At 38.7% G+C, this 26,387-nt stretch overlaps 1 protein-coding gene across 2 annotated transcripts; it reads left to right on the forward strand.

The window, feature by feature from the left end:
- Positions 1-2,309: 2,309 nt before the first annotated feature.
- On the forward strand, positions 2,310-26,214 carry LOC100795585 (gamma-tubulin complex component 2). Of its 2 annotated transcripts, XM_003548569.4 has the most exons (19): positions 2,310-2,686; positions 3,546-3,680; positions 3,968-4,099; positions 10,853-10,936; positions 11,019-11,117; positions 11,235-11,326; positions 17,338-17,410; positions 17,495-17,647; positions 17,795-17,914; positions 18,027-18,080; positions 23,786-23,869; positions 24,022-24,096; positions 24,180-24,311; positions 24,389-24,514; positions 24,598-24,705; positions 24,839-24,901; positions 25,031-25,105; positions 25,606-25,796; positions 25,894-26,214. In XM_003548569.4, the coding sequence occupies exons 1-19, from the start codon at positions 2,624-2,626 to the stop codon at positions 26,027-26,029; spliced, it is 1,995 nt and encodes a 664-aa protein (XP_003548617.1). In that variant the 5' UTR covers positions 2,310-2,623; the 3' UTR covers positions 26,030-26,214. The 2 variants fall into 2 exon arrangements, with proteins under 2 accessions (XP_003548617.1, XP_006599140.1); XM_006599077.3 differs by lacking the exons at positions 2,310-2,686; positions 3,546-3,680 and having other exon boundaries at positions 3,980-4,116.
- The last annotated feature ends 173 nt before the right edge of the window (positions 26,215-26,387 follow it).

Here is a 26,387-nt window from a genome sequence, read left to right on the forward strand (position 1 = left end):
GAAAAAATGCTTAAGAGTTTCTCAGATGGTTGTATGAATGCTACTTCTTGCCCAAAAGGAAAGTCCCACTCAAAATTTGAATGTCATTTTCCATGTGGAGGCTTATAGGGAGTAGAGACCCATCACACAAGTTTCATGTTTTTAGCAAAAAAGTTGCTTTTGACCTGGGAGAGTCTCTGTATTGCTTTTTTTGTTCCTTGTCGTTGTGACCAGAGAGAACTCGATTGACATGTATTGTAAGAAAGCATTGGGTTTAGCTGGGTAGTGAAGCCACATGGGGTTGGACCTGTTGTGTGAGAAAGCCCAAGACTTGAGGTGGCCCAAGTTCATTTAAGCAACGTTCACCAAATAAGGTATGCTTTTGAAAGGGTTCATTTTGTAGAGTGTGCTAAGAGACAAACATGTGTAAAAATGAACCCCAAAATTGAGTCTTAGGTGTTAATAAATAAAGATTAATTTAAGTGTAACACAACTATGATATAGACATGGACAAATAATATGAAGAACACATTACTACAAGCACATGTTTATATCTATTAACAAATATATTATAAAGATTGTATTTCAAGAGATGCATATTAGCATACATTTTTCAATTTATTATATTTGATGATAAATATGAAAACATGTAGTTTATTATATATATATATATATATATATTGTTTTTTTTTAAATTTTAGATTGTTTCTTTTCAAGTAGTAACATTGTTGAAGCAAAACCCTTTAAGAGAGAAATGTCTTAATGACAACGAACTTTTAAGAAGTAGACTTTAGGTCTGTTAGACTTTTCTTACTAATAGTTTTGCCTTTTCTTACTAATGGTTTTGCCTGGAAGCGCTTTACATAGGACTTATCAAGAAGCATGGAGAAAAGGTGTGAAACATTAGCCTATGACCTTGGTTTCCCAAATCTAAAGCTTGTCCAACTTCAAGAGCAAGCAACCAAAGCAAAAGGACAATCATGAGTTTTATGTCAAAGTGTAGATATAAGAAGTTGAATATGAATGGAAGCATGATTCTCAAGGTAGTTTAAATCAAGGGGTAGACATATGAAGTTACACATAACATAAAGATCATCAGAAGATGCATTGTTGAAGACAACAGTGAAGACATACGTGTCTACACACATAGTCGAGAAGCACACATCAAGACTTGTAAAGATCTGTGCCATGTATCAACATACTGATGCACTATCTTGATGAAGCTCTCTTGACCACAATGTGCTAGTGTGTGGGTCAAGTAGCAATTACTACTGAGGTTTTGAAGCTTGGATAGACTTTTCGAAAGAATACTTGGGTAGATAGATCATAAGGGCTTAGAAAATACTGGTGTGAAGCTTGAAAAGGTTTTTTGAAAGAATAATTAGGGGAGCATGTTGAGGCTTAAAGAATACTAAGGTGTATGAGCTTGTGGAGGCTTCAAAAAAGAAAGAATACCATAGTTGATGCTTGTGTTAGAAAGGCTAAAGATCCAGGGATTGTATGTATCTACGTGGAGTGAACCAAGATAATTCTTATCGTGCTTTATCCTCATTAGTGCTTTTGATTTGTGTGTTTCTAAATTATTACCTTGAGCAACTCCATTTTTAATGTTATATCTTTGATTTAAGATCTTGTTCAAACTATTTTATGTGATCAAAAGTAAACACCTACTCATTGCTTTGAACTAACAAAAACAAATTTCTACCTACTTGAATAAGATATTTTATGGGTAGCTTCTCAAGAGAATATGACAATATCTTTGTTATGTTTTTTATTATAAAATTATTTTATACAAAGACCATCAAATATTAAAAAACAATGTCCGGCATTTCTTAAATAATAGTAGAAACTAAAATAAAAATTTGTCTATATGAGATAGACTTATATAAAAATTTATAATTTTTTGAAGAAATTAAGTATATTTGTGAAAACTGTTTTCCTTTCCATTTCAGCTTTTAACCCACTTAATTGTTTATAGAAAAAAATAAGATGTTTGGGAATCCTAATTTAAATTTGAAAAAAAATTCTGAAAAAAACTATTTTTATAATCTATAACTATATATAAAGGAAATAAAATATACATATTTTATTCCTATATAACTATGTTTATAAGTTATCATTTTTTTTATAATTATCTTTACAAATCATTCGGTATCTCCTATTATCTTTCTTTATGTAAAAAAAAAAAAACATAAAAGTAAAGTTATGCATAAAATGTCTATTTTTCACTAGTTGATTATTACATTAATCGATTATTCATATAATCAAATATTAAACAACATTAATTGATTTAGATATAATCAAATATTAAACATAGAATGGTTTGCTTCTAAAAATCATAGTACAATTTTTCTTCTTCTTTACTTCAACTTAATTTCAAACTTGTCTCCCCTCTCCCCAAACACCAAACACCAAACATGACATAAAAAGTTAAGGTCAAAATGGTTTCTGATTTAAACTCTTCCCATTTATCCAGCGTAATCCATGACTGCAATTTCTCTGTATACAAAATTCAAAATACCGGAGGGAAGAAAGAAAGCTCGAATATAAAAAAAAGGAAGCCCTTAACTGAACTCAACTCAACATAACACTTTTTTTTTCTCTGATCTCTTCGCTCTCTCCGATCTGCAATCTCTCTTCCATAATGAACCAAACCGTCGTCACCAACTTCGAAAAGCCAATAGGCTGTTACTCTCCATCGGTTCAAGTACCTCTCTTTCTCTACTCACTTTTCCGATATTTAATTGCTTTCATTTCAATTTTCGTACCTAATTTGACTTGAATTCACAGTGTTAGAAATAAGCATTGTTCAATCCACTACTTTACTCATTTTTTTCTGTGTTTGTGTGTGTGTTCTCTCTCAGTTTTGGTGATTCATTGCGAATTACCGTATAGGTTTTGGCTCTAGTTGTTTGATTTTGTTCTCTGGGAATGTGTTTATTGCTTGAATTGGTTGTGTATTTCTTGTTGTTAATTGCGGTAATTGGCTTTTGCTGCATACAATTTTGTCCTAATGTGAGGGAAAAGTTAAACCAAACAAATAAATAACAAATTTCTAGTTTTTTTTTTTTTTAAAAATAAGAAATATGTGTCGCAGTGCTAGGAATTCAGAGAATTTTAGTTTTGTTTTGCCGAATGATGGAGTTTTGTCGATTATTCTTTTCTTTTCTATTTTTTTGGTGGTAATTAAGACTGCTAGAGAAGCTATTGGAAAAGAATTACCAAAGGTTTTGTTCTGCATTTGTGGCTTATTTAATGTTAGTCTGGATAAGTTTATTTTGTGTTCTTAAAAGCTTATGATGAAAATGATGAGTGAAAGTTTGATTGAGAAGCTATTTTTGTGTAGAAATTAAGCAAAGCCTGATTTGACTTGGTACAGTTCTAGAATTTGATTTTTAAGTGTTGATTTTTGTGTATGCATTTATGTGTATGATTATATGTGTTTGTGTATTCTGCTTCGTGATTGTTTCTGCTTTGAAGTACTGTTATTATCTGCATTCATTGTCAGCTTAGGGTTTCAAGCTTTAGAAGTTTCAGTCATTTGTTTGTTTTCTCCTGAAATGTAGGAGCTTATTGTTATTGACGATGTGCTCTCAAGCATGACTGGCATTGAAGGGCGTTACATCTTAATCAAAGCAGTTCGTGGAAAGAATGATGATATTGCTTTCCTGGTTGACCCATCTATGGATTTGGCCCTGCAGGTGAGATTTTTCATAATGTTTATGACTATATTTTGAGCTGCAATTATGAAACAGTATGACTTTAGATTATGAACTATGTAATGACATTGTTTTTTTTTTTTGATAAGCAATGAATTTTATTAATAGTGAACATGCTTGCTTTGAGTACAAGGGGTTCCCATTACATAATTTCTTATCTGCATAATGTATAACCGCATTATGAATTCTAATTTTCATATATGCATTCTAGATTCACGTTGAATGATAGAATTTGTGTAACTGTGCCTGAGACAGTTTTTATGCTGCAGGAGTTGGCAAAACGGATATTCCCACTTTGCAAGAGCTTTCTGTTGATCAGCCAGTTTGTGGAGTCAAGGTCTCAGTTCCAGAGTGGCCTGGTTAATCATGCCTTTTCTGCTGCACTGAGGGCACTTCTTCTCGTAGGTTTTCCTGAATAGTGAGTCAGTTGGTCTTACATTCTGCATGAAATGGTTGTTTGTTTCTTTATGTATATGTATTCACTTTTGTATCTGGAAACAGCCAATTGAGCTATGTTTTGAATATTTATTGTATTGTGGTGTCTGTTTCTGTAAGGTCTGAGCATTTTCATCCAACATTTAGATTGAGGTGACCAGGAGATATAAGGTTGTCTTGGTGGTGAAGGGAGAAGGGGAGGGGGGTGAGGTCGTGGGTTCGAATCCCCCGCTAACAAAAACTAACAAACTAGCAATGAACATTTGCCTATAAAAAAATTAGATTGAGGTGTCAATAGGACACATTTAATCATTTATGTTTGAAATTCAACAAATGATTACAAAAAAAGGCGTCTCAATGCATGAGGCTCCCACTCCTAACTAGTGGAGTCTGGAAAGGGTAGATGTACTCAGCCTTATTCCTGCATGGGGCAAGGACATGAGGTTGCTTCCTAAATTTGAATCCCTGACCTTTAGGTCACAAGGCAACAACCTTAATGTTGAGATCCCACATCAACTAGATATATGACCAATGTAGTCCTTACCTTACAAGTTGGATTTTTGGGGTTGAGTTAAGCCCTAAGCCCAAAATCTAATATTATTAGAGCCTTTCCTGGATCTTTTTTTGGGCAACCTGTATTTGTCTTCACCCTAAATGTCAATTCCTAGGCGTGAGGGGGTGCTGTTATTGAGCCACCTGCATTTGTCCACGCTCCAGATGTTTAGTTCTAGGCATGAGTGTGTGTGTTGAGACCTTACATCGACTAGACATATGACAATTTTAGTCCTTAATCCTTATAAGGCTTGGGTAGTCCTCACCTTATAAGCCAGTTTTGTGGGGTTGAGTTAGACCTTAAGCCAAATAATAAGACTTACCGTTGCACCAATGTATGCACCAAATTTTTGGGAGACGACATGATTCTCCTCACTGGGCTGTCGGATGAAAAGGTGCAGGAGATTATCACGACGGAGACCACCACCGGAAATACTCTCTTCTACTCCCTGGAGAAGTGGAGACCCGGATGTCGGGCTAAAAATCGGATTGTCTGGCTCCAGTTGTGGGGTTTTCCAATAGAGGCGTGGGAGCTGAAGCACCTTAAGACTGCTGTCTCCATCGTCGGCGACGTCATCGAACCTGATGATGACACTGAAGATCGCCGCCGGCTTGATAGAGCTCGTTTGTTGATTCAAACTCCCCTCCCGCCGGCGATTCGGAAAGAGGTTAAGGTCTGTGTGGATGGCATCATGCATAACGTGTGGATGGTGGAGGAAGTAGGGGGTGAAGGCAGCTCGAATCCGAGAAGACCGTCCCTGTCCGACACTTGGTCGGAGGAGGTCACGTCGGAGGAAGGTGAACTGGAGGACGACGTAGATGAGGACGGTGACTCGCGCTTCTCTTTTACGCCGGAGCTGACGTCACGGAAGCCAATCCCAGGCTCGATCCACTGGTTAGACGACAAAACCAGTGGTCACGGCAGTGCCACCGCGCACCAGCTTACACCGCTGGGTATTAACCAACCTGATCATGCATGGACTGATGGACCAGAGGATATACCCAATAATCCTCAAAGCCCCAAATCAGCAAAGGTTGACTCTGTAACTAGAAGGGAAGAAAAGGCAGAGGGAAGTTGTTGCACAACAGGGGAAATATTGGTCAACGAGAAAGCTGCTTTTCAGGAGCATGAAGATGATATCGTGGGAATTAATTTGAATTGCGACGCAGGAGGCTCAGAGGCTCAGGTCACTTATGGGGAAATCTTGGGAGACATAAGGCATACTCATTTTCCTTCAACGTTGCTTTCCCCGCAGAACCAAAGTTGCATTGGGCCAAACTGCAGTTTGGGCCCAACTCGGGAACAATTTGAGAGCAAAAAGGATGGACCCCTACCTATAGTCCACATACCCAAAGTAAAATCAGATATGCACCCCAAAGTTTACGTTAGACAAAAATTTTCCAAAGCTAAAGCCCACATTTTGGAACCTGTTGAAGAGGAGCCACAGATAATTAAAGGAGATAATGGAGTGGAAACCATGAGTATAACTCAAGACAAAGGCCCACAACAGAGCAAGACTGATCCAGGGAGGGGTATAAAAAGCAAAATTCAGTGTAATTCAGACGTGCTGGACGAAGCTCATCAGCAATGGAATCTCGGGACAATTCTAGGCCTTGAGGCTGCCACAGATCAATCTATTCATATCCAAAACTTTGCCAACATGGAAGTCCGTGATAGGGAGGAAGCAATGAAGATGGGTAATAGAAAAACTGCTGATGAATATCCTCTCTTATAATATTAGAGGGATGGGTAGAGGCATCAAATGGGCCTCTATTAGGAACCTAGTGGGTAGGCATAAGGTTGATCTTCTCTGCTTGCAAGAGACAAAGAGGGAGCTATTTGATAGGGCCTCTTGCCAAGCTTTGTGGGGTGATTCAGACCTTGCTTGGGAGTGCCTGCCTGCTATGAATGCTGCTGGGGGTCTGCTATGCGTTTGGAATAATTGTAATTTTCAGGTTGATCTTAGAGTGTCTGAAAAGGGTTTCATTATGCTGGGAGGGGTTTGGATTCCCGACATGCAAAGGATAGTCGTGGTCAATATGTATGCTCCCTGTGATATTGTGGGTAAAAGGCAACTATGGCAGGATTTGATCAGTAGGAAGTTGCAATCCCAAGACCCGTGCTGGTGTCTAGTTGGGGATTTTAATTGCATCAGGCACCCCTCTGAGAGAATGGGGAGCAATCGTGGTAATTCAGCGCTTTCTATTATATCTGAATTTAATGACTGGCTCGCTGCCATGGAGGTTGAGGATATTCCTTGTGTGGGCAAGCCCTTCACTTGGGTTAGGCCTAATGGGTCATGCAAAAGCAAACTGGACAGAGTTGTAGTCTTTGATGGATGGACTTCAAAATGGCCAGACAGCTCTCAACATAACCTCGAAAGGAATTATTCTGATCATTGCCTTATCATTATGAAATCTAAGAGTATTGATTGGGGCCCTAAACCTTTTAAGGTTTTTGACGGCTGGCTTAATAATAAGGATTATCACAAGGTGGTGAATGAATGCTGGATTCAGAATCAGCCCCTGGGGTGGGGGGGATTTGCTCTAAAATGTAAGCTTAAGATTCTCAAACAAAGGCTGAAGAGCTGGAGCAAAGACAATGTTGGTGACTTGTGTCTTAAGATCGATCAGCTTCAGAAGCAGATGAATGAGTTGGAGAATTCCCTGCCTCATCAACCTTCTGACCAGCAAGTCCTCCAGCTGAAGCAAATGCAAGCTGAGTTATGGGAAAAAGGTAATCTGCAGGAATCTTTTGTTAGGCAGAAATCTAGAAGTAAATGGATTAAGGAGGGGGATAACAACAGCTCCTATTTCCATAAAATCATCAACTTCAGTAGGAGGAGAAACACCTTGAAGGGCTTGATGTTGGAGGGTAATTGGGTAGAAAATCCTGAACTGGTCAAGGCTGAAGTTCTGCAGCACTTCCAGAACAGATTTTGTGAACCTCACCTAAACAGACCCAATTTGGATGAAGTTCACTTTAATGTTTTGTCTCCTACCCAGAGGGACATGTTGGTACAGCCTTTTCATGAAGAAGAGATTAAATGTGCTGTGTGGGATTGTGGAAGCGATAAAAGCCCGGGGCCGGACGGGTTTAACTTTAGATTTATCAAACACTTTTGGAAGGTGTTAAAACCTGATTTCTTAAGGTTTATCTCAGAATTCTATGTGAATGCCTCATTCCCCAAGGGCAGTAACTCTTCTTTCATTGCACTCATCCCTAAGCTAATGGATCCACAGTCTATTAGTGACTTTAGACCTATTTCCCTCATAGGTTGTGTCTACAAAATCATAGCTAAACTGCTAGCCAATAGGATGAGATCTGTCTTACCCCTCCTCATTGATGAAAGGCAGTCAGCCTTTGTAAAAGATAGACAGCTTCTTCATGGGGTTCTGGTTGCTAACGAGGTAGTGGAGGAGGCAAGGAGGTCCAACAGGCATTGTATGGTATTTAAAGTAGACTTTGAAAAGGCCTATGATTCTGTGTCATGGCCTTTCCTTTTCTATATGTTGAGAAGAATGGGCTTTCATGAGAAATGGGTTAGCTGGATTAAGGGATGCATCACCTCAGCCTCTGTGTCAATACTTGTCAATGGCAGCCCAACCCCTGAGTTTAAGCCCCAAAGAGGGTTGAGACAAGGGGATCCTTTGGCCCCACTTCTATTTGATGTGGTTGCTGAAGGGCTGACAGGTCTCATGAGGGAAGCAATTAGCAAAAACTGCTTCCAAAGTTTTCTGGTGGGAGAAAAAAAGGAGCCTGTCAACATTCTCCAATATGCAGATGACACCATTTTTTTTGGAGAAGCCTCTATGGACAATGTCAAAACTGTGAAGACCATGCTAAGATGCTTTGAGATGGTTTCTGGTCTGCGCATAAACTTTGCCAAAAGTCAATTTGGAGCTATAGGGAAATCTGAGGACTGGTGCACATCTGCTGCTGCATGTTTAAACTGTGCTATGCTCAACTTTCCTTTCTGCTATTTAGGGATTCCAATTGGAGTCAACCCGAGAAGAGTGGAGGTGTGGGAACCAGTTATCAGAAAATTTGAAGCTAGACTCAGTAAATGGAAACAGAGAAGCATCTCTATGGCTGGCAGAATTACCCTAATAAATGCTGTCTTAACAGCACTGCCTATGTTTTACTTGTCTTTTTTCAGGGCCCCTACAGCAGTGATCAATAGGTTAACTGCAATTCAAAGGAAATTTCTTTGGGGTGGTAGCTGTGAAGGAAAGAAGATAGCTTGGATACCTTGGAGTAAAGTGTGTGCTCCTAGAGCTAAGGGAGGCTTGGGAATTAAAGATATTAAGGCACTTAATAATGCTTTGCTAATTAAATGGAAATGGTTGATGTTTCACCAATCAGACCAGCTTTGGAGTAGGATTCTGTTTTCTAAGTATAATGGATGGAGAGGTTTGGACCAGCGACCATCAAAGAAATACTTCTCTCAATGATGGTCTGATTTAAGGATTGTTAATCAGCATCCGCTCATGGAGGATGTCTCCAAGCAGTTTTCTTGGAAGGTGGGTAGGGGAGATCAAGCTCTTTTTTGGGAAGACCCTTGGGCTGATGGCGGGGTACCGTTTAAAGACCAATTTCCACAACTATACCAAATATCTTCTCAAAGACTACACTCTGTAGAAGATATGGGGTACTTTGCTGAGCATGGGTGGGAATGGAAATTCTCTTGGAGACGCAATCTATTTGATAGTGAGATGGGGGTAGCTTCAACTTTCCTAGAGACTATTGCAGCTATCAGAATTCGTGGTAATTTGAAAGACACCTGGCTGTGGGGAGCTGAACCTAATGGCATCTTCTCTACCAAATCAGCCTATAACCTTCTTAAAGCAGACCAGCTCTTGGAAGATCAAGATTCGGGTTTTCATCAGCTTTGGGATCTTAAAGTTCCCCCCAAGGTTCTGTCCTTTGCTTGGAGGATGCTCTGGAACAGACTCCCTACTAAGGATAATCTCTCTAGGAGACAAATTCAGCTTGACAATGACCTATGCCCTCTATGCCAAACTCAACCTGAAAATGCATCCCACTTGTTCTTCACCCGTGACAAGGTGCTGCCACTGTGGTGGGAATTCTTCACTTGGGTTAAGGAAGACACAGTTCTCCATAATAATCCCATGGTTAATTTTCTTCAGCACTCAACTACAACTGGAGGGAAGGACATTAATAGAAGAAGGAAGATTTGGTGGCTGGCTGCTACTAAGTCAATTTGGCAATCCAGAAATGACTTGGTGTTTTGCAATCAGGCGTTTGATATTCATAAGTTGGTTGATAATTCGATTTTTCTCACTTGGACTTGGCTCAAGGGGTGGGAAAAGGATTTCTGTGCTCCTTTTCACCAATGGTCTTCAACAATGTCCTTAGCTTTTGTTTAAGTTTGCTCTGTAGGGAGGGGTTTGTGGGGTTCCCCGTGAGGGGATTATGTATTTTGTATCTTTTCAGGAGATATTTCTCCTGTGTTATTTGCAGTACCACTGGTACTCTTATCTATTAATATAATTATATTCTTGGCGGTTCAAAAAAAAAAAAAAAAAACCGTTGCACCAAGGCCTGCCCTCCCAATAAAGGATCTCACAATAACCAAAATGAATGTCAGTTATGCTTGACCAAAGCAAAGTATTGGAAATGATTGCCTGTTCCTCATTACAAAACAAAAATAGTAAGATGAAATTGATTAACAAGCAAAAGGGAAATAGTCAAAACTAAAAAATGGGGGTGGGTTGAGTAGACTAGCGACCAGATGGCAGTTAATGGTTATTGGTTACCATAAATTATTTTGTTAGGAAGCAGTCAAACTGGGCCATAAAATTCTATTGTAAAACTGTTATCGTGTCTGATGGGCTAACTTGTCTTGCTTAAGGTAAACCTATATGTAGTAACCCTCAGGTGGATTCTGTTGAATACCACAATGTTCTGTATTCTTGTGCCTTTTGTGTTGGAATTTCATGCTGTAGCTTTGTGATGATTATCTGACATACAAATGACTAGAATGAGCAAGCTAAATTGATTGTACTAGACAACAATTAGTAACATAAAGTAACAATATTGATGTTTCCCTCTGTTGCGGATCTTCACATATCATATTGCTTTGATCAAAATACAATATTTGAATAAGAACCTACTTTTATCATCATGGGGTTATCTCTACCAGGATTACCAGGCTATGGTGTCACAGCTCGAACACCAATTCCGCCTTGGAAGGCTTTCTCTTCAAGGATTGTGGTTCTATTGTCAGGTATGGATTTGTCTTGACTTTCGAGTTAAATGTAAATATTTGCCAATTGCTTTCTAATGGTGCTTTAAATGATATTTTTCAGCCCATGATGAGGTCAATGCAGGCATTATCCACTGTCATACAAAAGGCTTCAGTCAACAATATTTCTGGTTCTGCTGTTCTTAACTTACTGCAGAGCCAGGTATCAAATTCCCTTGCAATTGCTACCATTCTCTGTATATGTCAACACTTCATTTAGTTTCATGAGTCAGTGTTTTAAGCACTTAACTCTCTCCACTGTGGGTTCTGTTGTATCTAGGCAAAAGCTATGGCTGGAGACAATGCTGTCAGGATGATGCTGGAGAAAATGACCCAATGTGCAAGTAGTGCTTACATGAGCATACTTGAAAGGTGGCTCCTTGCTCTTCATCCTTGACTAGCAAATATATAGGTTGTTTTCTTTAATTACAAATTATAAATTCTGATTATGTATTTATAATTTTACTTGTATCATTTTTCACAAATGATACACGTAAAATTATATATATATATACATACATATATATATATATATATATAGAGAGAGAGAGAGAGAGAGAGAGAGAGAGAGAGATATTCATCAATAGGTTGTTTTCTTTAAATACATGTGTGCACACACACACACATATTCCCCTTTTCTTAATCAAATTAGTCTGGCACCAATCTTTCATGGAAACACACCATCCATTGTTTCATCTCGGCATGTTTGGATGTTAAAAGGGAATGGAGGATGTTGAAGGAAGGAAATGGAAAGGAAGAGAATTGGGGTGGGTGGAGGTTAAGTAATTATTCTCTTTTCTTTTGTTTGGAATTTGGATGTTTAAAATCACCCAAAACTAGAGGAATATTTTTGGCATAGGAGTGGAAGATCATTTGAAAATTGTTCATTTTCTTTCTACTCTTCCATAGATAAAATCCTTATATCATAGGTGTTGGATATCCTTGTATTTTATCTATATTAGGTAGCTTTGTTAGTAAGCTTGTTTAGAAGGGCAGCAGTGAGTTGTCACTATCACTGCCCTTCTCTCTCCATCTTGTACTCTATATATATGTCTTTTTTGAAATGAATAAAGCTGTGAGAGAAAGGAGGGAATTTCTCCTTCAGTTTCAAGTTTGTACCAAAGCAGGTTCCGATCGTCGTCCTCCGCCGCCGTCCGCCGTCGCGCCGCCGCCGTCATCTCCGACAGATTTTTCCGGCGAGACCAAGGTTCGGATCGCCTCGAAAAGCGCGATCCACCCTTGGAACTTGCGCCGCCGTCGGACGCCCCACGCGCCGCTTCTTTGTTGCGCGTTTTCCGGCGCGTGCAGCTCACGCGCCGCCGTCCCGGCGTTGGAAGCTGCCCCTTCCGGTCTTGGCAGCTTCGTCGTCGCCTCCTGGGTGCGTTTCAGGCCTCACCTCCTTCTTTCGGCAAGCCGTTTGGTCAGCTCTTATGTGTTTTCCTCTCTTGTGTGTTAGGGTTTGCTGTTTGGCTCTTAAATGGCCTCCTCTGGACCTGGTTTTTCATTCTCCGGGACCCCAACCATCACCACTGCAAAGCTGAACTGGAAAAACTACCCTTCGTGGTCTGCTTCCGTGGAGTTGTGGTTCCTTGGTCAAGGACACCATGACCACTTGGAGAAAACCTCAGATTCTGTTTCAGATGATAAAAGACCTGAATGGGAGAAGCTTGATTATCAACTGTGTGCCGTGTTATGGCAATCAATTGAGCCGGATATCTTGGAAATCCTTCGATCATTTAAATCATGTCGTTCCTTTTGGAAGAAAGCCCAAGAAATCTTTGCCAATGATATCCAAAGTTTGTTTGATGCAACCATGAAAGTTACAGTCCTCAAGCAAACCAGTCATGACATGATCACTCATGTGGGTAAGGCTCGAGCAGCCGTGGAAGAACTGAGAAAGTTACTTGTAGCTGATTCATTAGAAGAAGTGAATAGGAAACTTGACAAGTTCTACATGGTTCTTATTTTGAGAAGCTTGCATTCAGACTTTGATCATGTGTGTGATCAAGTACTTGTTGGAGACCAGATTCCATCGATGGATTCCCTCATCACTAGGCTTCTCCGCGTGCCTCATTTATTGAAGGATGAGAATCCTACTGATGGAGTGGAGACGTCAGCCATGGTTGCGTCTCGAGGAAGAGGAAGTAGCCGCAACAACAGAGGAGGTCGCAGTGGAAGGGGTGGACGTCCTCATTGCACTTATTGCAAGAGGATGGGTCACACCCAAGAGAATTGTTATTCGTTGCATGGGTTTCCCGACAAGGTTGCACAAGTCTCTCGTTCAGAGAAAGCAAAGTCTAGATTTTCTGATGAGGAGTATCAGGAGTATTTGAAGCTTAAATCCGAAAAACCCAGCAACCAAGCTCAATCCTAATCTGTACCATGTGTTTCAACAGCCTGTATCTCTCAAATCCTCCTTTTCATTCTTCTCTTTTCCGAAAATTCCTCACCACGTTACTGTAGCCAATGGTTCCAAGGTTGTGTCTCAAGGAAGTGGTCAAGTTTCATTATCTCCTTCTCTGAAATTGAATTCTGTGTTATTCATTCCTCAGTGTCCCTATAATCTAATTTCATTAAGTCAGTTAATGCGTTCGTTAAATTGTTCAGTAACCTTTACAGCTAATTCGTTTGTTATTCAGGAACATGGGACGGGGCGACTGATTGGAGAAGGACATGAATCACGAGGACTTTACTACTTGGAATCCAGCCCACCTGGGGTTTGTTTTGCAATCTCAAAGCCCAAACTTTTGCATGATCGTCTAGGTCACCCAAGTTTACCAAAACTGAAGATGATGGTTCCTAGTCTCAAGAATCTTCGAGTCTTAGATTGTGAGTCTTGTCAACTAGGAAAACATGTCAGGTCGTCATTTCCTCAAACTGTACAAAGATATAACTCGGCTTTCTCTACCATTCATTCTGACATTTGGGGATCAAGTCGTGTTACATCTTTTGGTTTTCGATATTTTGTAACCTTCATTGATGAATTCTCCAGATGTACTTGGATTTATTTAATGAAAGACAGATCTGAACTTTTGCCTATATTCGTGTCTTTTTATCATGAGATTGAGAATCAATTTGGAAAAACAATTAAAATTTTCAGGAGTGACAATGCTAAAGAATATTTCTCTCATGATCTTTCTTCTTTTTTGTCTTCCAAGGGTATTTTACATCAGTCTACATGTCCTCACACACCACAACAAAATGGCATAGCAGAAAGGAAGAATCGTCATCTTCTTGAAACTGCACGCTCCCTAATGTTAAATTCAAATGTTCCTACACATTATTGGGGAGATGCAGTGCTTACTGCTTGTTTCCTAATCAATAGGATGCCCTCTTCTTCTCTTGAAAACCAAATCCCTCACTCAATCGTCTTCCCTCATGATCCACTATTTCATGTCTCTCCTAAAGTGTTTGGTTGTACTTGTTTTGTCCATGATTTGTCTCCTGGTTTAGACAAACTCTTTGCTAGGTCAGTTAAATGCGTCTTCTTGGGTTATTCTCGTCTTCAAAAAGGTTACAAATGTTATTCTCCAACCCTGAGAAGATATTACATGTCTACAGATGTAACCTTCTTTGAAGACACACCATTCTTCTCACCTTCCGAAGACCATTCTTCATCTCTTCAGGAAGTTCTCCTTATTCCTTCTCCTTATCCTCTAGATGACTCCGGCCAAAATGTCATTGTTGGTCCCTCTTCCTCACCGGATTCACTTGAAGTTGTATCTTCACCTTTGATTACAGATCAACCCAGGACAACGCAGATTGGATTTCCAGTACCTGAAGCTTCTCCCCGTGGTTCTCGTTCTTCTTCAGCCAGTCCTCCACTCATGGCTCCTTCCACCTCTTCTCATTCTGACACACATTGGCCCATTGCCATCAGGAAAGGTATTCGCTCTACTCGTAATCCTCATCCTATTTATAATTTCTTAAGTTACCATCGTTTGTCTCCTTCTTATAGTTCCTTTGTTTTCTCATTGGCCTCCATTACTATTCCTTCCACTGTCCGTGAGGCACTTGATCATCCTGGCTGGAGACAGGCTATGGTTGATGGGATGCAGACTCTTGAAGATAATGGTACTTGGGAGCTTGTTCCTCTTCCTCCTGGTAAGACCACTGTGGGTTGTAGATGGGTCTACACTGTTAAAGTTGGGCCCAATGGTAAGGTTGAGCGGCTTAAGGCTCGCTTGGTGGCTAAGGGCTACACACAGGTATATGGCATTGATTACTGTGACACTTTCTCTCCTGTCGCCAAACTCATCACTGTTCGTCTGTTTCTTGCTATGGCTGCTATCTGTCACTAGTCCCTCCATCAACTTGATATTAAGAATGTCTTTCTCCATGGTGATCTTGAGGAGGATATTTATATGGAGCAACCTCCTGGGTTTGTTGCTCAGGGGGAGTATGGTCTTGTTTGTAAGCTTCACCGATCTCTCTATGGGTTGAAGCAATCTCCTCGCGCTTGGTTTGGTAAATTTAGTCATGTTGTCCGCATGTTTGGACTGAAACGAAGTGAAGTTGATCATTCTGTATTTTATTGTCATACATCCCCTGAAAAATGTGTTTATCTAATTGTCTATGTTGATGATATAGTGATTACAAGGAATGATACTACTAAGATCACCCAGCTAAAAGAGCACTTATTCAGTCATTTTCAGATCAAAGATTTGGGTCCTTTGAAGTATTTCCTTGGTATTGAAGTAGCTCAATCAGGAGATGGTGTTGTGATCTCTCAGAGAAAGTATGCTCTTGACATTTTAGAAGAAACAGGTATGCAGAATTGTAGACCTGTTGAAAGTCCTATGGATCCAAACCTGAAGTTCATGGCAGATCAAAGTGATGTTTATCCTGATCCCGAGAGATATCGGAGGCTTGTGGGAAAACTCATTTACCTTACCATTACCAGACCTGATATCTCCTTTGCTGTGGGAGTGGTTAGCCAGTTTATGCAGAATCCTCATTTGGACCATTGGAATGCTGTCATGCATATTCTGAGATATGTTAAAAAAGCTCCTGGTCAAGGGTTATTGTATGAAGACAAGGGTAATACACAACTATCGGGATATTGTGATGCTGATTGGGCTGGTTGTCCCATGGATAGAAGGTCTACATCAGGCTATTGTGTCTTCATTGGAGGAAATCTTATTTCTTGGAAAAGCAAGAAACAGACAGTTGTCGCTCGGTCCAGTGCAGAAGCTGAATATCGATCTATGACTATGGTTACTTGTGAGCTCATGTGGATTAAACAGTTTCTGCAGGAATTGAGGTTTTGTGAAGAGCTGCCAATGAAGTTGTATTGTGATAATCAGGCTGCTCTTCATATTGCCTCAAACCCAGTTTTTCATGAAAGGACTAAGCACATAGAGATTGATTGTCATTTCATTCGAGAGAAGTTTCTGTCCAAGGAGATTGTCACTGAGTTCATTGGTTCTAATGATCAGCCAGCAGATATTTTGACTAAGTCCTTAAGAGGACCTAAAATTCAGATTGTATGTTCCAAGCTTGATGCATATGATTTATATGCTCCAGCTTGAGGCGGAGTGTTGGATATCCTTGTATTTTATCTATATTAGGTAGCTTTGTTAGTAAGCTTGTTCAGAAGGGCAGCAGTGAGTTGTCACTGTCATTGCCCTTCTCTCTCCATCTTGTACTCTATATATATGTCTTTTTTGAAATGAATAAAGCTGTGAGAGAAAGGAGAGAATTTCTCCTTCAGTTTCAAGTATACGAAAGGAACCCTTCTTGTAGACTTACGTTTGATGCTCACACAAAGCCTTCACTATGTTCAATTGTCTAATCCATTTCCCATTCCCTCACTTGGTCATATGACCCGTTGTCTAAAAATTGAAGAATATTTAACTAAGTAACCTTGACATGATCATTAATATGTAGAAAAGCCATACACCTAGTCAAGTTAATGTTCAATTTTTTGTGGTGACTATGGCTACATAATATCCAAGCTACCTTTTCAAATGCTTTATGATGTATTGTTTGTCTTGACTAATCATAGTGGTAGCTTGGTTACTTCTGATGTCCGAGGCATCTGAAAAGATGTGAACAATGTGTTAAATCTTGTTTTCTGACAACAAATTCTCTGCTTGTGTTTTTGCAACGACTTGTCCGTTTTATTTGTTCTATTGGTCAATTATCCTAAATTCCTAATTTATGTTATGAATGTGATGTAGGCTTTTCTTTTTTCTATATTAGTTGGTTGATCTATGAACATCAGTTGGCATGGATGTTTAAAGAAGGCCTTTGATGCCATAAAAAAATATTTAGCACTTTCGCAAAAAATTTACCATTGTCTTGTGTGCTCTTGTTATTAAGCTTTATTTGACTCTGTTTAGCATTTCACTTTCTTGTTTATTTGGGAATTGAACACGAAGATGGGTTTACGAAGGTATTATAGATGATCCTTATGGTGAATTTTTCATCGCAGAGGACAAATCTCTTCAAAAGGTAGTCAAAATCTTTAATCATTTATAACAGCCCATAGTATCAAAACTTGTTTTTCATACAGTCTCAGTTTAAAATTCTCTACAGGAGAGTCTCACCCAAGATTATGAAGCTAAGTATTGGCGACAACGATACAGCCTCAAAGATGGAATTCCTAGTTTCCTTGAAAATATTGCGGGGACAATTTTGACAACTGGAAAATATCTAAATGTCATGAGAGAATGCGGGCATAATGTTCAGGTTTGTTACTGTTATGTTTGTACTTTGTAAGTACTATATGAAATAAATTTTTGTTTTCCTCAACCCTTAAGATTCTAAGTTGCTTATTAAATATTTTATTGTGGTAAAAGGGATTGCTTCACTAAATGTAATTACCTGTTACTTTAGGTACCTCCATCAGAAAATTCAAAACTCATGAGTTTTGGCTCAAATCATCATTATCTTGAATGTATTAAGGCTGCTTATAACTTTGCAAGCGGTGAACTCTTGAATCTCATTAAGGAAAAGGTTAGTCTGAATATAGATAAGGTGATAAGTTTCTCGGCTTATATTCTAATACTTTTGCAATAGTTATTGCTAAAAAATCCAAGTTCTGACGGTAAATTATATTTTTGTTTAGTATGATCTAACGGGAAGGCTGCGTTCTATAAAACACTACCTTCTTCTTGATCAGGTATGATCATGATCATCTTTATTAATTTCAGAGACACTAATTAGCTATGCTGGCAAAACAATAGTGATATTGGTGTTTTTTAATTTTATTTTTAGTTGATATATTTTCCCTGTTAAAAGTTTGTGTAGTTTTGTGTATTGTAGCTGTTGTAGTTCAGCTTTATTGAGGGGCAGCTGTATTGTGTCAGTGTAAATAGCTGTCTCCCTTCCTTTTGTACTCTATATATATGTTTAATATCAAGCAATAATTGTGTAGTGAGTGTGTGAGATTTCACACAAAATTCAAACTTTAAGTTGGTATCAGAGCGGGTAACTGTTCTGATCACTGTCCGCCACCGGCTGCTGCCGTCTCCGGCCACCATTTCCTCCGGCGAATCCAGGGTTGGGTGGACCTTGAGGAGCGTGACTCACCTCTGCAAGTTGCGTGGCCAGAATCTCAGCCACGCGCCGCCACCAGTTTGCGCCAGTTCTGACGCTTGAAGTCCATGCGCCACCCTCCGGCCACCGGAAGCTTGCCAGACCAATTTCAAACGCCTCACTGTGTTCTTCTGGGCCCGTTTCAGCCCTTGCTCTCCAACCCGTGCATCCTCTTCTTCTACTCCGTTAGGGTTTCTTTTTCTTTTGGTCAAAAATGACTTCTTCCGGCCCTGTGTTCTCCTTCTCTGGAACCCCCATCATCACTATTGCAAAACTTAACTGGAAGAACTACTTGTCTTGGTCTGCTTCAGTGGAGTTGTGGTTTCTTGGCCAATGATATCATGACCACTTGGAAAAGGGAGTTGGTGCTGTCCCAAACGACAAGAAATCTAAGTGGGAAAAACTTGATTTTCAACTGTGTGCTGTGCTATGACAATCTGTTGCGCTGGATGTTTTGGAAATCCTTAAGAGATATTTGCCAATGATATTCAAAGTCTGTTTGATGCAACCCAGAAAGTTGCTGCTCTCAAACAAACCAGCCATGATATGATTGCACATATAGGTAAAGCTCGAGTGGCAGTGGAAGAGTTGAAAAGGTTTCTTGTGGCTTATTCGTTAGAGGAAGTAAACAGGAAGCTGTACAAGTTTTACATGGTTCTTGTTTTGAGAAGCCTACATTCAGATTTTGATCATGTGCGTGATCAAGTTTTTGCTGATGACCAAGTTCCATCAATGGACTCTCTCATTACTAGACTTCTTCGTGTGCCCCATGTGTTGAAAGATGAAAACTTAGCTAAAGTCGTGGAAACGTCAGCCATGGTTGCACCTCGTGGAAGAGGAGGAGGTCGTAACAATAGAGGAGGCCGCAGTGGAAGGAGTGGATGTCCTCAATACACCTATTGCAAGAGGATGAGTCACACTCAAGAAAACTGTTACTCCTTACATGACTTTTCTGACAAAGTAGCACATGTATCTAAATCAGATAAATCAGAGTCTAAGTTCTTTGATGATTTGGATAGAAGTATGGTACTTGATAGAACATTATGGCGGAAGTTGATCCATGTAGCTGACCCCACCTAGTGGGATAAGGCGTTGTTGTTGTTGTTGTAAGTTCTTTGATGAGGAGTACCAAGAATATTTGTGGCTCAAATTTGAAAAATTCAGCAACCAAGCACAATCCTCCTCTGTACCATGTGTTTCAACAACATGTATCTCTCAATCTATGGAAGGTCCTGGTCCTTGGATACTTGATTCAGGTGTCTCTGATCATATCTTTGGTAACAAATCATCTTTTTCATCCATCTCTTTTCCAAAAATTCCTCACTTTGTTACTATAGCTAATGGTTCCAAAGTTGCTTCTCAAGGAATTGTTCAAGTTTCTTTGTCTCCTTCATTAAAGTTGAACTCTGTATTATTTATTTCTCTTTGTCCCTACAACCTAATCTCATTAAGTCAGTTGACTCGTTCGTTAAATTGCTCAGTAACCTTTAATGCTAATTCTTTTGTTATTCAGGAACACGGTACGGGTCGTTTGATTGGAGAAGGACGTGAATCATGAGGACTTTACTACTTAGAATCCAGCTTTCCTGTGTTCTGTTTTGCAACTTCAAAACCCAAGCTTTTGCATGATCGTCTGGGTCACCCAAATCTACCAAAATTGAAAATGATGGTTCCTAGTTTTAAGAATCTTCAAGTCTTAGAATGTGAGTCTTGTCAACTAGGAAAACATGTTAGGTCATCGTTTCCTCAAACTGCACAAAGATGTAACTCGGCTTTCTCTACCATTCATTTTGATATTTGGGGACCAAGTCGTGTCACATCTTTTGGTTTTAGATATTTTGTAACCTTTATTGATGAATTCTCCAGATGTACTTGGGTTTATTTAATGAAAGACAGATCTGAACTTTTGTCTATATTTATGTCTTTCTTTAATGAGATTGAGAATCAATTTGGAAAAACTATTAAGATTTTTAGAAGTGATAATGCTAAAGAGTATTTCTCTCATGATCTATCCTCCTTTTTATCCTCAGAAGGTATTTTACATCAGTCTACATGTCCTCATATACCACAACAAAATGGCATAGCAGAGAGGAAGAATCGTCATCTCCTTGAAACTGCACGTTTCCTAATGTTAAAATCCAATATTCCTATGCACCATTGGGGAGATGCAGTTCTTACTGCTTGTTTCTTAATAAACAGGATGCCTTCTTCTTCTCTTGAAAACCAAATCCTTCATTCAATTATTTTTCCTCATGATCCATTATTTCATGTTTCTCCTAAAGTGTTTGGTTGTATTTGTTTTGTCCATGATCTCTCTCCTAGTTTAGATAAACTCTCTGCTAAGGCCATTAAATGTGTCTTTTTGGGTTATTCTCGTCTTCAAAAGGGTTACAAGTGTTACTCTCCAACTACAAGACGATACTATATGTCTGCTGATGTGACTTTTTTTGAGGACACACCTTTCTTCTTGCCCTCCATGGACTATCCTTCTTCCCTCTAGCAAGTCCTTCTAGTTCCATCTCCTTGTCCACTAGGTAATTCCAACCGAAATGTTAGTGGAGTCCCATCTCCTCCACCAAGTTCAACTGAAGTTGCTCCTCCACCTCTTATTACATATCAACGCAGGACATGACAAGTTGATTCTACAGTGCCTGAGTCCTCTCCTCGTGATTCTCATCCTCCTCCAATAGATCCTCAAACCATGGATCCTTCCACTTCCACTTCTTCTCATCACTCTGATTCAGATTGGCCTATTGCCATCAAGAAAGGTACTCAATTTACTCGTAATCTTCATCCTATTTATAATTTCTTGAGTTATCATTGTTTGTCTCCTTCATATTTTTCCTTTGTTTTCTCATTGTCTTCTCTTACTGTTCCTACCAATATTCATGAGGCACTTGATCATCCTGGATGGCAACAGGCCATGATTGATGAAATGCAGGCTCTTGAAAATAATGGTACTTGGGAACTTGTTCCTCTTCCTCCTGACAAGAAAACTGTTGGCTGTAGATGGGTCTATACTATTAAGGTCGGGCCCAATGGTGAGGTTGATCGGCTTAAGGCTCGGTTAGTAGCTAAAGGATACACTCATATCTATGACCTTGATTATTGTGATACTTTTTCTCCTGTAGCTAAAATCACCACTGTTCGACTGTTTCTTGCTATGGTTGCCATGCGTCAAAAATGCTTTTCTTCATGGTGATCTTGAGGAGGAAATTTATATGGAGCAACCCCCTGGATTTGTTGCTCAGGGGGAGTATGACCTTGTGTGCAAGCTACACCGATCTCTCTATGGGTTGAAGCAATCTCCTCGAGCTTGGTTTGGTAAATTTAGTCACATTGTACAACTTTTTGGGCTGAAACGAAGTGAAGTAGATCATTCTATTTTTTATTTTCATACATCCCCTGGAAAGTGTGTTTATCTAATGGTCTATGTTGATGATATAGTGATTACATGAAATGATGCTACTAAGATCGTCCAGCTAAAAGAGCACTTATTCAGCTATTTTCAGACCAAAGACCTGAAATATTTGAAGTACTTCCTTGGTATTGAGGTGGCTCAATCACAAGATGGTGTTGTGATCTCACAGAGGAAGTATGCTCTTGATATACTGGAGGAAACAGGCATGCAAAATTGTAGACCTGTTGATAATCCTATGGACCCAAATTTGAAGCTCATGGCAGATCAAAGTGAAGTTTACCTTGATCCCGAGAGATATAGGAGACTTGTGGAAAAACTCATTTATCTCACCATTACAAGACCTGATATTTCCTTTGCTGTTGGGGTGGTTAGCCAATTTATGCAAAATCCTCATGTTGATCATTGGAATGTTGTCATGCGTATTCTCAGATATGTAAAGAAAGCTCCAGGAATAGGATTGTTGTACGAAGACAAGAGTAACACTCAAGTCTCTGGATATTGTGATGCGGATTGGGCTGGTTGTCCCATGGATAGGAGATCTACCTCAAGATATTGTGTTTTTATTGGGGGAAATATTATCTCTTGGAAAAGGAAGAAACAAACTGTTGTTGCTCGATCCAGTGCAAAGGCTGAATATCGATCTATGACTATGGTTACATGCGAACTTATGTGGATTAAACATTTTCTTCAAGAGTTGAGATTTTGTGAAGTGGTGCAAATGAAGTTATACTGTGATAATCAGACAACTCTCCACATTGCCTCAAATCCAGTCTTCCATGAGAAGACTAAGCACATAGAGATTGATTATCATTTCATTCGAGAGAAACTATTGTCCAAGGAAATTATCATTGAGTTCATCAATTCTAATGACCAGCCAACAAATATTTTAACTAAGTCCGTAAGAAGAACTAGGATTCAGTCTATATGTTCCAAGCATGGTGCATATGATTTGTATGCTCCAGCTTGAGGGGGAGTGTTAAAAGTTTGTGTAGTTTTGTGTATTGTAGCTGTTGTAGTTCAGCTTATTGAGGGGCAGCTGTATTGTGTCAGTGTAAACAGCTGTCTCCCTTCCTTTTGTACTCTATATATATATGTTTAATAGAAAGCAATAATTGTGTGGTGAGTGTGTGAGATTTCACACAAAATTCAAACTTCAAGTACTAATAATTACAAAATGACATGCTTTCACTTATTTTTCTTCGCAAATTCTTGAATATATAAAAGTGACTTATTTTTGTAATTATTAACACGAAATATCAATAGAAAATGAAAAAAAAATAAAGCAAATCAAATGCACCCTAGGCATCACTGGGCTATTTGTATTTTTAATGCATAAGTTTTGAATAGAACAGAACGATTAACACAGTTCTAAATGCAGATGTAATGTTTGTTGCTTGTACTTGAGTTTTCTAAACAAATTATATTGCAGTAGAATTTTGCATCCTTGCTTTATGATCATGATTCATGAGGTTAATCATGAAATTCAGTAATTAGATGGATTTAAACTTTTGATGGAGATGTCGTTATGATTTGCTAATTTTTGTTGGCTAGAAGAAAATTGAGAGGGCTATAAGATGGAAAAGGAGGACTGTAGGAAACTAGGAACAAACTAGCTGGGTTAATCAAGAATCAAGCATATTTCTTTTGGCTTTTGACAGTACCTAAGGTTATCAGGTTGAATATCATATTCTTAGGGCTTTATGGAACCATTGAAGATGGTATTATGATTATGTTAGTCATAATTGTACAGATGCATATCAAAGACTGGTTTTCTTCTTCCTTGCAGAAACCAATTCCCAATGATAATGTACACCCTTTTTCTTGGCTTATACTCATTGTATTATAATATAATATTCATGATCACACAGGGTGATTTCTTAGTACATTTTATGGATATTGCACGAGATGAACTGGCTAAAAAGCCTGATGAAGTCTCAGTTGAGAAGCTGCAGGTATAGTAATGAAATATCCTTCAATTTACCCTAAATTTTTTTCTCCTAGTAAATTTGAATTGTCAATTGCCTATTTTAATTTTGAAAGGGACCTATATTATAATTATGTGCTTTTCCTTTTCTATTTTCTTGTTTTCCTCTCTGTTGTTTAGTCTCTTCTAGACCTTGCATTGCGTACTACAGCAGCTGCAGCAGATCCTTTTCACGAAGGCTTAACCTGTGTTGTGGCAAGTAACTAATTCAGCTTGTAAGAAACTCTCAGAGCTGTAAACTTCAGTATTCACACATGATGCGAACATTTCACTTTCAGGAAAGATGTTCTCTGCTTAGAAGGTTGGGCACATTTAATGATCTTGAAGTTACTCTGAGAAATTCTGGTGACAATGATCTGGAGGAGCCTGTTAGCATCACTAGCCTTGAAACATTTTCACTAAGTTACAAGGTCTTTCCTTCTCCATAAGTTTCTCAGAGTCCCTTGCATTTGCATCATTAATGCTCTATTTTTGGTTCTGGTTTCAGGTGCACTGGCCACTGTCTATAGTGTTATCACGTAAAGCCCTTACAAAGTACCAATTACTTTTTCGATTTCTTTTCCACTGCAAACATGTTGACCGTCAGTTATGTGGAGCATGGCAAGTACATCAAGTATGGCTATGAGTGCCGTTACTTTAGTTTACTTGGTCTGTTGTGTTCATCTCCTTTCATATCATTTTGGTTCTATATTGTAGGGAGTCCGTGCTCTCAATACAAGTGGAACTGCTATCTCCAGATCATCTCTTCTTTGCCGGAGCATGCTTAAATTTATTAATAGCCTTTTGCACTATCTGACATTTGAGGCAAGCTTTATTTTTCTTTGACGTTTGTAGAATTGGGTACAAGTGTGTAGCCTTTTCTTCTTTTCATAAATTTGGTGTCCAAACTGTGACTAGCAGTTAGGTTTGGTTTGTGACTATTTACCTTATTTTTTAGGTTATTGAACCCAATTGGCATCTGATGTATAACAGACTTCAGTCAGCAAATAGCATAGATGAAGTAAGTTATTGTGGTCTTACATCCTTTGTATATAAAAATAATGTGTATGCCTTTTTCTTTTTTGTGTTTTTTTGTCCAGCTGGGTGGGGTGGTGGATGCTTAAAGTCTGACATTTTCTATCTGAAACAGGTTATACAACATCATGATTTTTTCCTTGATAAGTGCTTGAGAGAGTGTTTACTTCTTTTACCTGAGCTGCTGAAGGTTAGTTTCCGAAAAGCAATGACAATTTCAATTTGTAATAAAAACTAAATAAAAGGTGTTTGTATTAATATTATAGTAATCTTACTACACTATAATTTTTAAATTCCAGGATACTTTGTTCACCAAAAAGCTTAAACTTCTAACCCGTCCTTTTTGATGTTGTATACAATAATACAAGCTATATTTAGCGCTCCATATACTACTACAAACATGTCTGGGAATGTAGATGGCAAATGATGGATGTCTATTAACATGAAACTTTTGGTTTGCTATTTTCCTTGTGATACATGTATGATAAACTCTTAATATAATAAATTTGCTATTTATAAGAATGTGGAATTTGATAAATTTAATCAGAAATATGTTTTCTTGATTATTTTATTTACATGATGAGGTGACTCTTTATTTTATAGTCATCCAGAGGAAGTACAGGTTGATATGTGCTATTTGTTAATTGGAAAGGTTTGTGATTTTTCATGATGGATTTTTCTCAAATGCAGAAGGTGGAGAGGCTTAAATCCATGTGCCTACAATATGCAGCAGCAACTCAGTGGCTTATATCATCTTCTATTGAATTACATAACCCAGAGGAACCTATTGATGATTCAAAAGGCTTGAATAAAGCCAAATGGAAATCAGGCCAGGTCCTGAAGTCAACCACCAGAAATATGGCAGTCACTGATTCTGTTCTGTAAGTCCAAAAACAATACATTTGCTATATGTATTATTTATTTTATACTAATTATTTCATGTCATGTGAAAATTCTGACCAAAATAAATGATTGCAGAAAATTTGAGAAAGAGTTTAATACTGAGCTTCAGAGTCTTGGATCAATCTTGAGTAATAATTCCCAGGCAGAGCCATATCTGTCTCATCTTGCACAATGGCTTCTTGGTGTCAAAAGTGAAAAGAATGGTTTATGATGGATTTTAACTTAAATTTAAGCAATTATGCAAAAGGTAATGTGATTTTCAAGTTATTGACATTCTCACAAGGTTGTGCTTGTACCGATGTTTGAGAATAACGTAGTTATTTTTAGTGTTTCCTGATATGTTTTTGCTAAAATTTGCTTAGAAATTCATGATTTGGCCTTCGAAGGCAACAATCATTTGATACAGTCTTGTCCTTTGCTTGGTAGATAAGATCTTACTAGGAACAAGACAGCACAAAAAAATTGTCTAGCGTTTGTTTTAAATAATAGTCAGAAGACAGCCCAAAACAAGAGGAGCAAGACAGACAATCTAAATATTTGGAACTAACTAAACCACGGGACAACTTTTT

This window comes from Glycine max, chromosome 16 (assembly GCF_000004515.6).
Source record: "Glycine max cultivar Williams 82 chromosome 16, Glycine_max_v4.0, whole genome shotgun sequence".
Lineage (NCBI taxonomy): Eukaryota > Viridiplantae > Streptophyta > Magnoliopsida > Fabales > Fabaceae > Glycine > Glycine max.

Coding starts and splice junctions, on each gene's coding strand:
- LOC100795585 (XM_003548569.4), top strand. CDS start 2,624: ATGAACCAAACCGTCGTCACCAACTTCGAAAAGCCAATAGGCTGTTAC. Junction 17,915..18,026: donor TGAATCTCATTAAGGAAAAG/GTTAGTCTGAAT, acceptor ATTTTTGTTTAG/TATGATCTAACGGGAAGGCT. Junction 25,797..25,893: donor GCAGTCACTGATTCTGTTCT/GTAAGTCCAAAA, acceptor AAATGATTGCAG/AAAATTTGAGAAAGAGTTTA.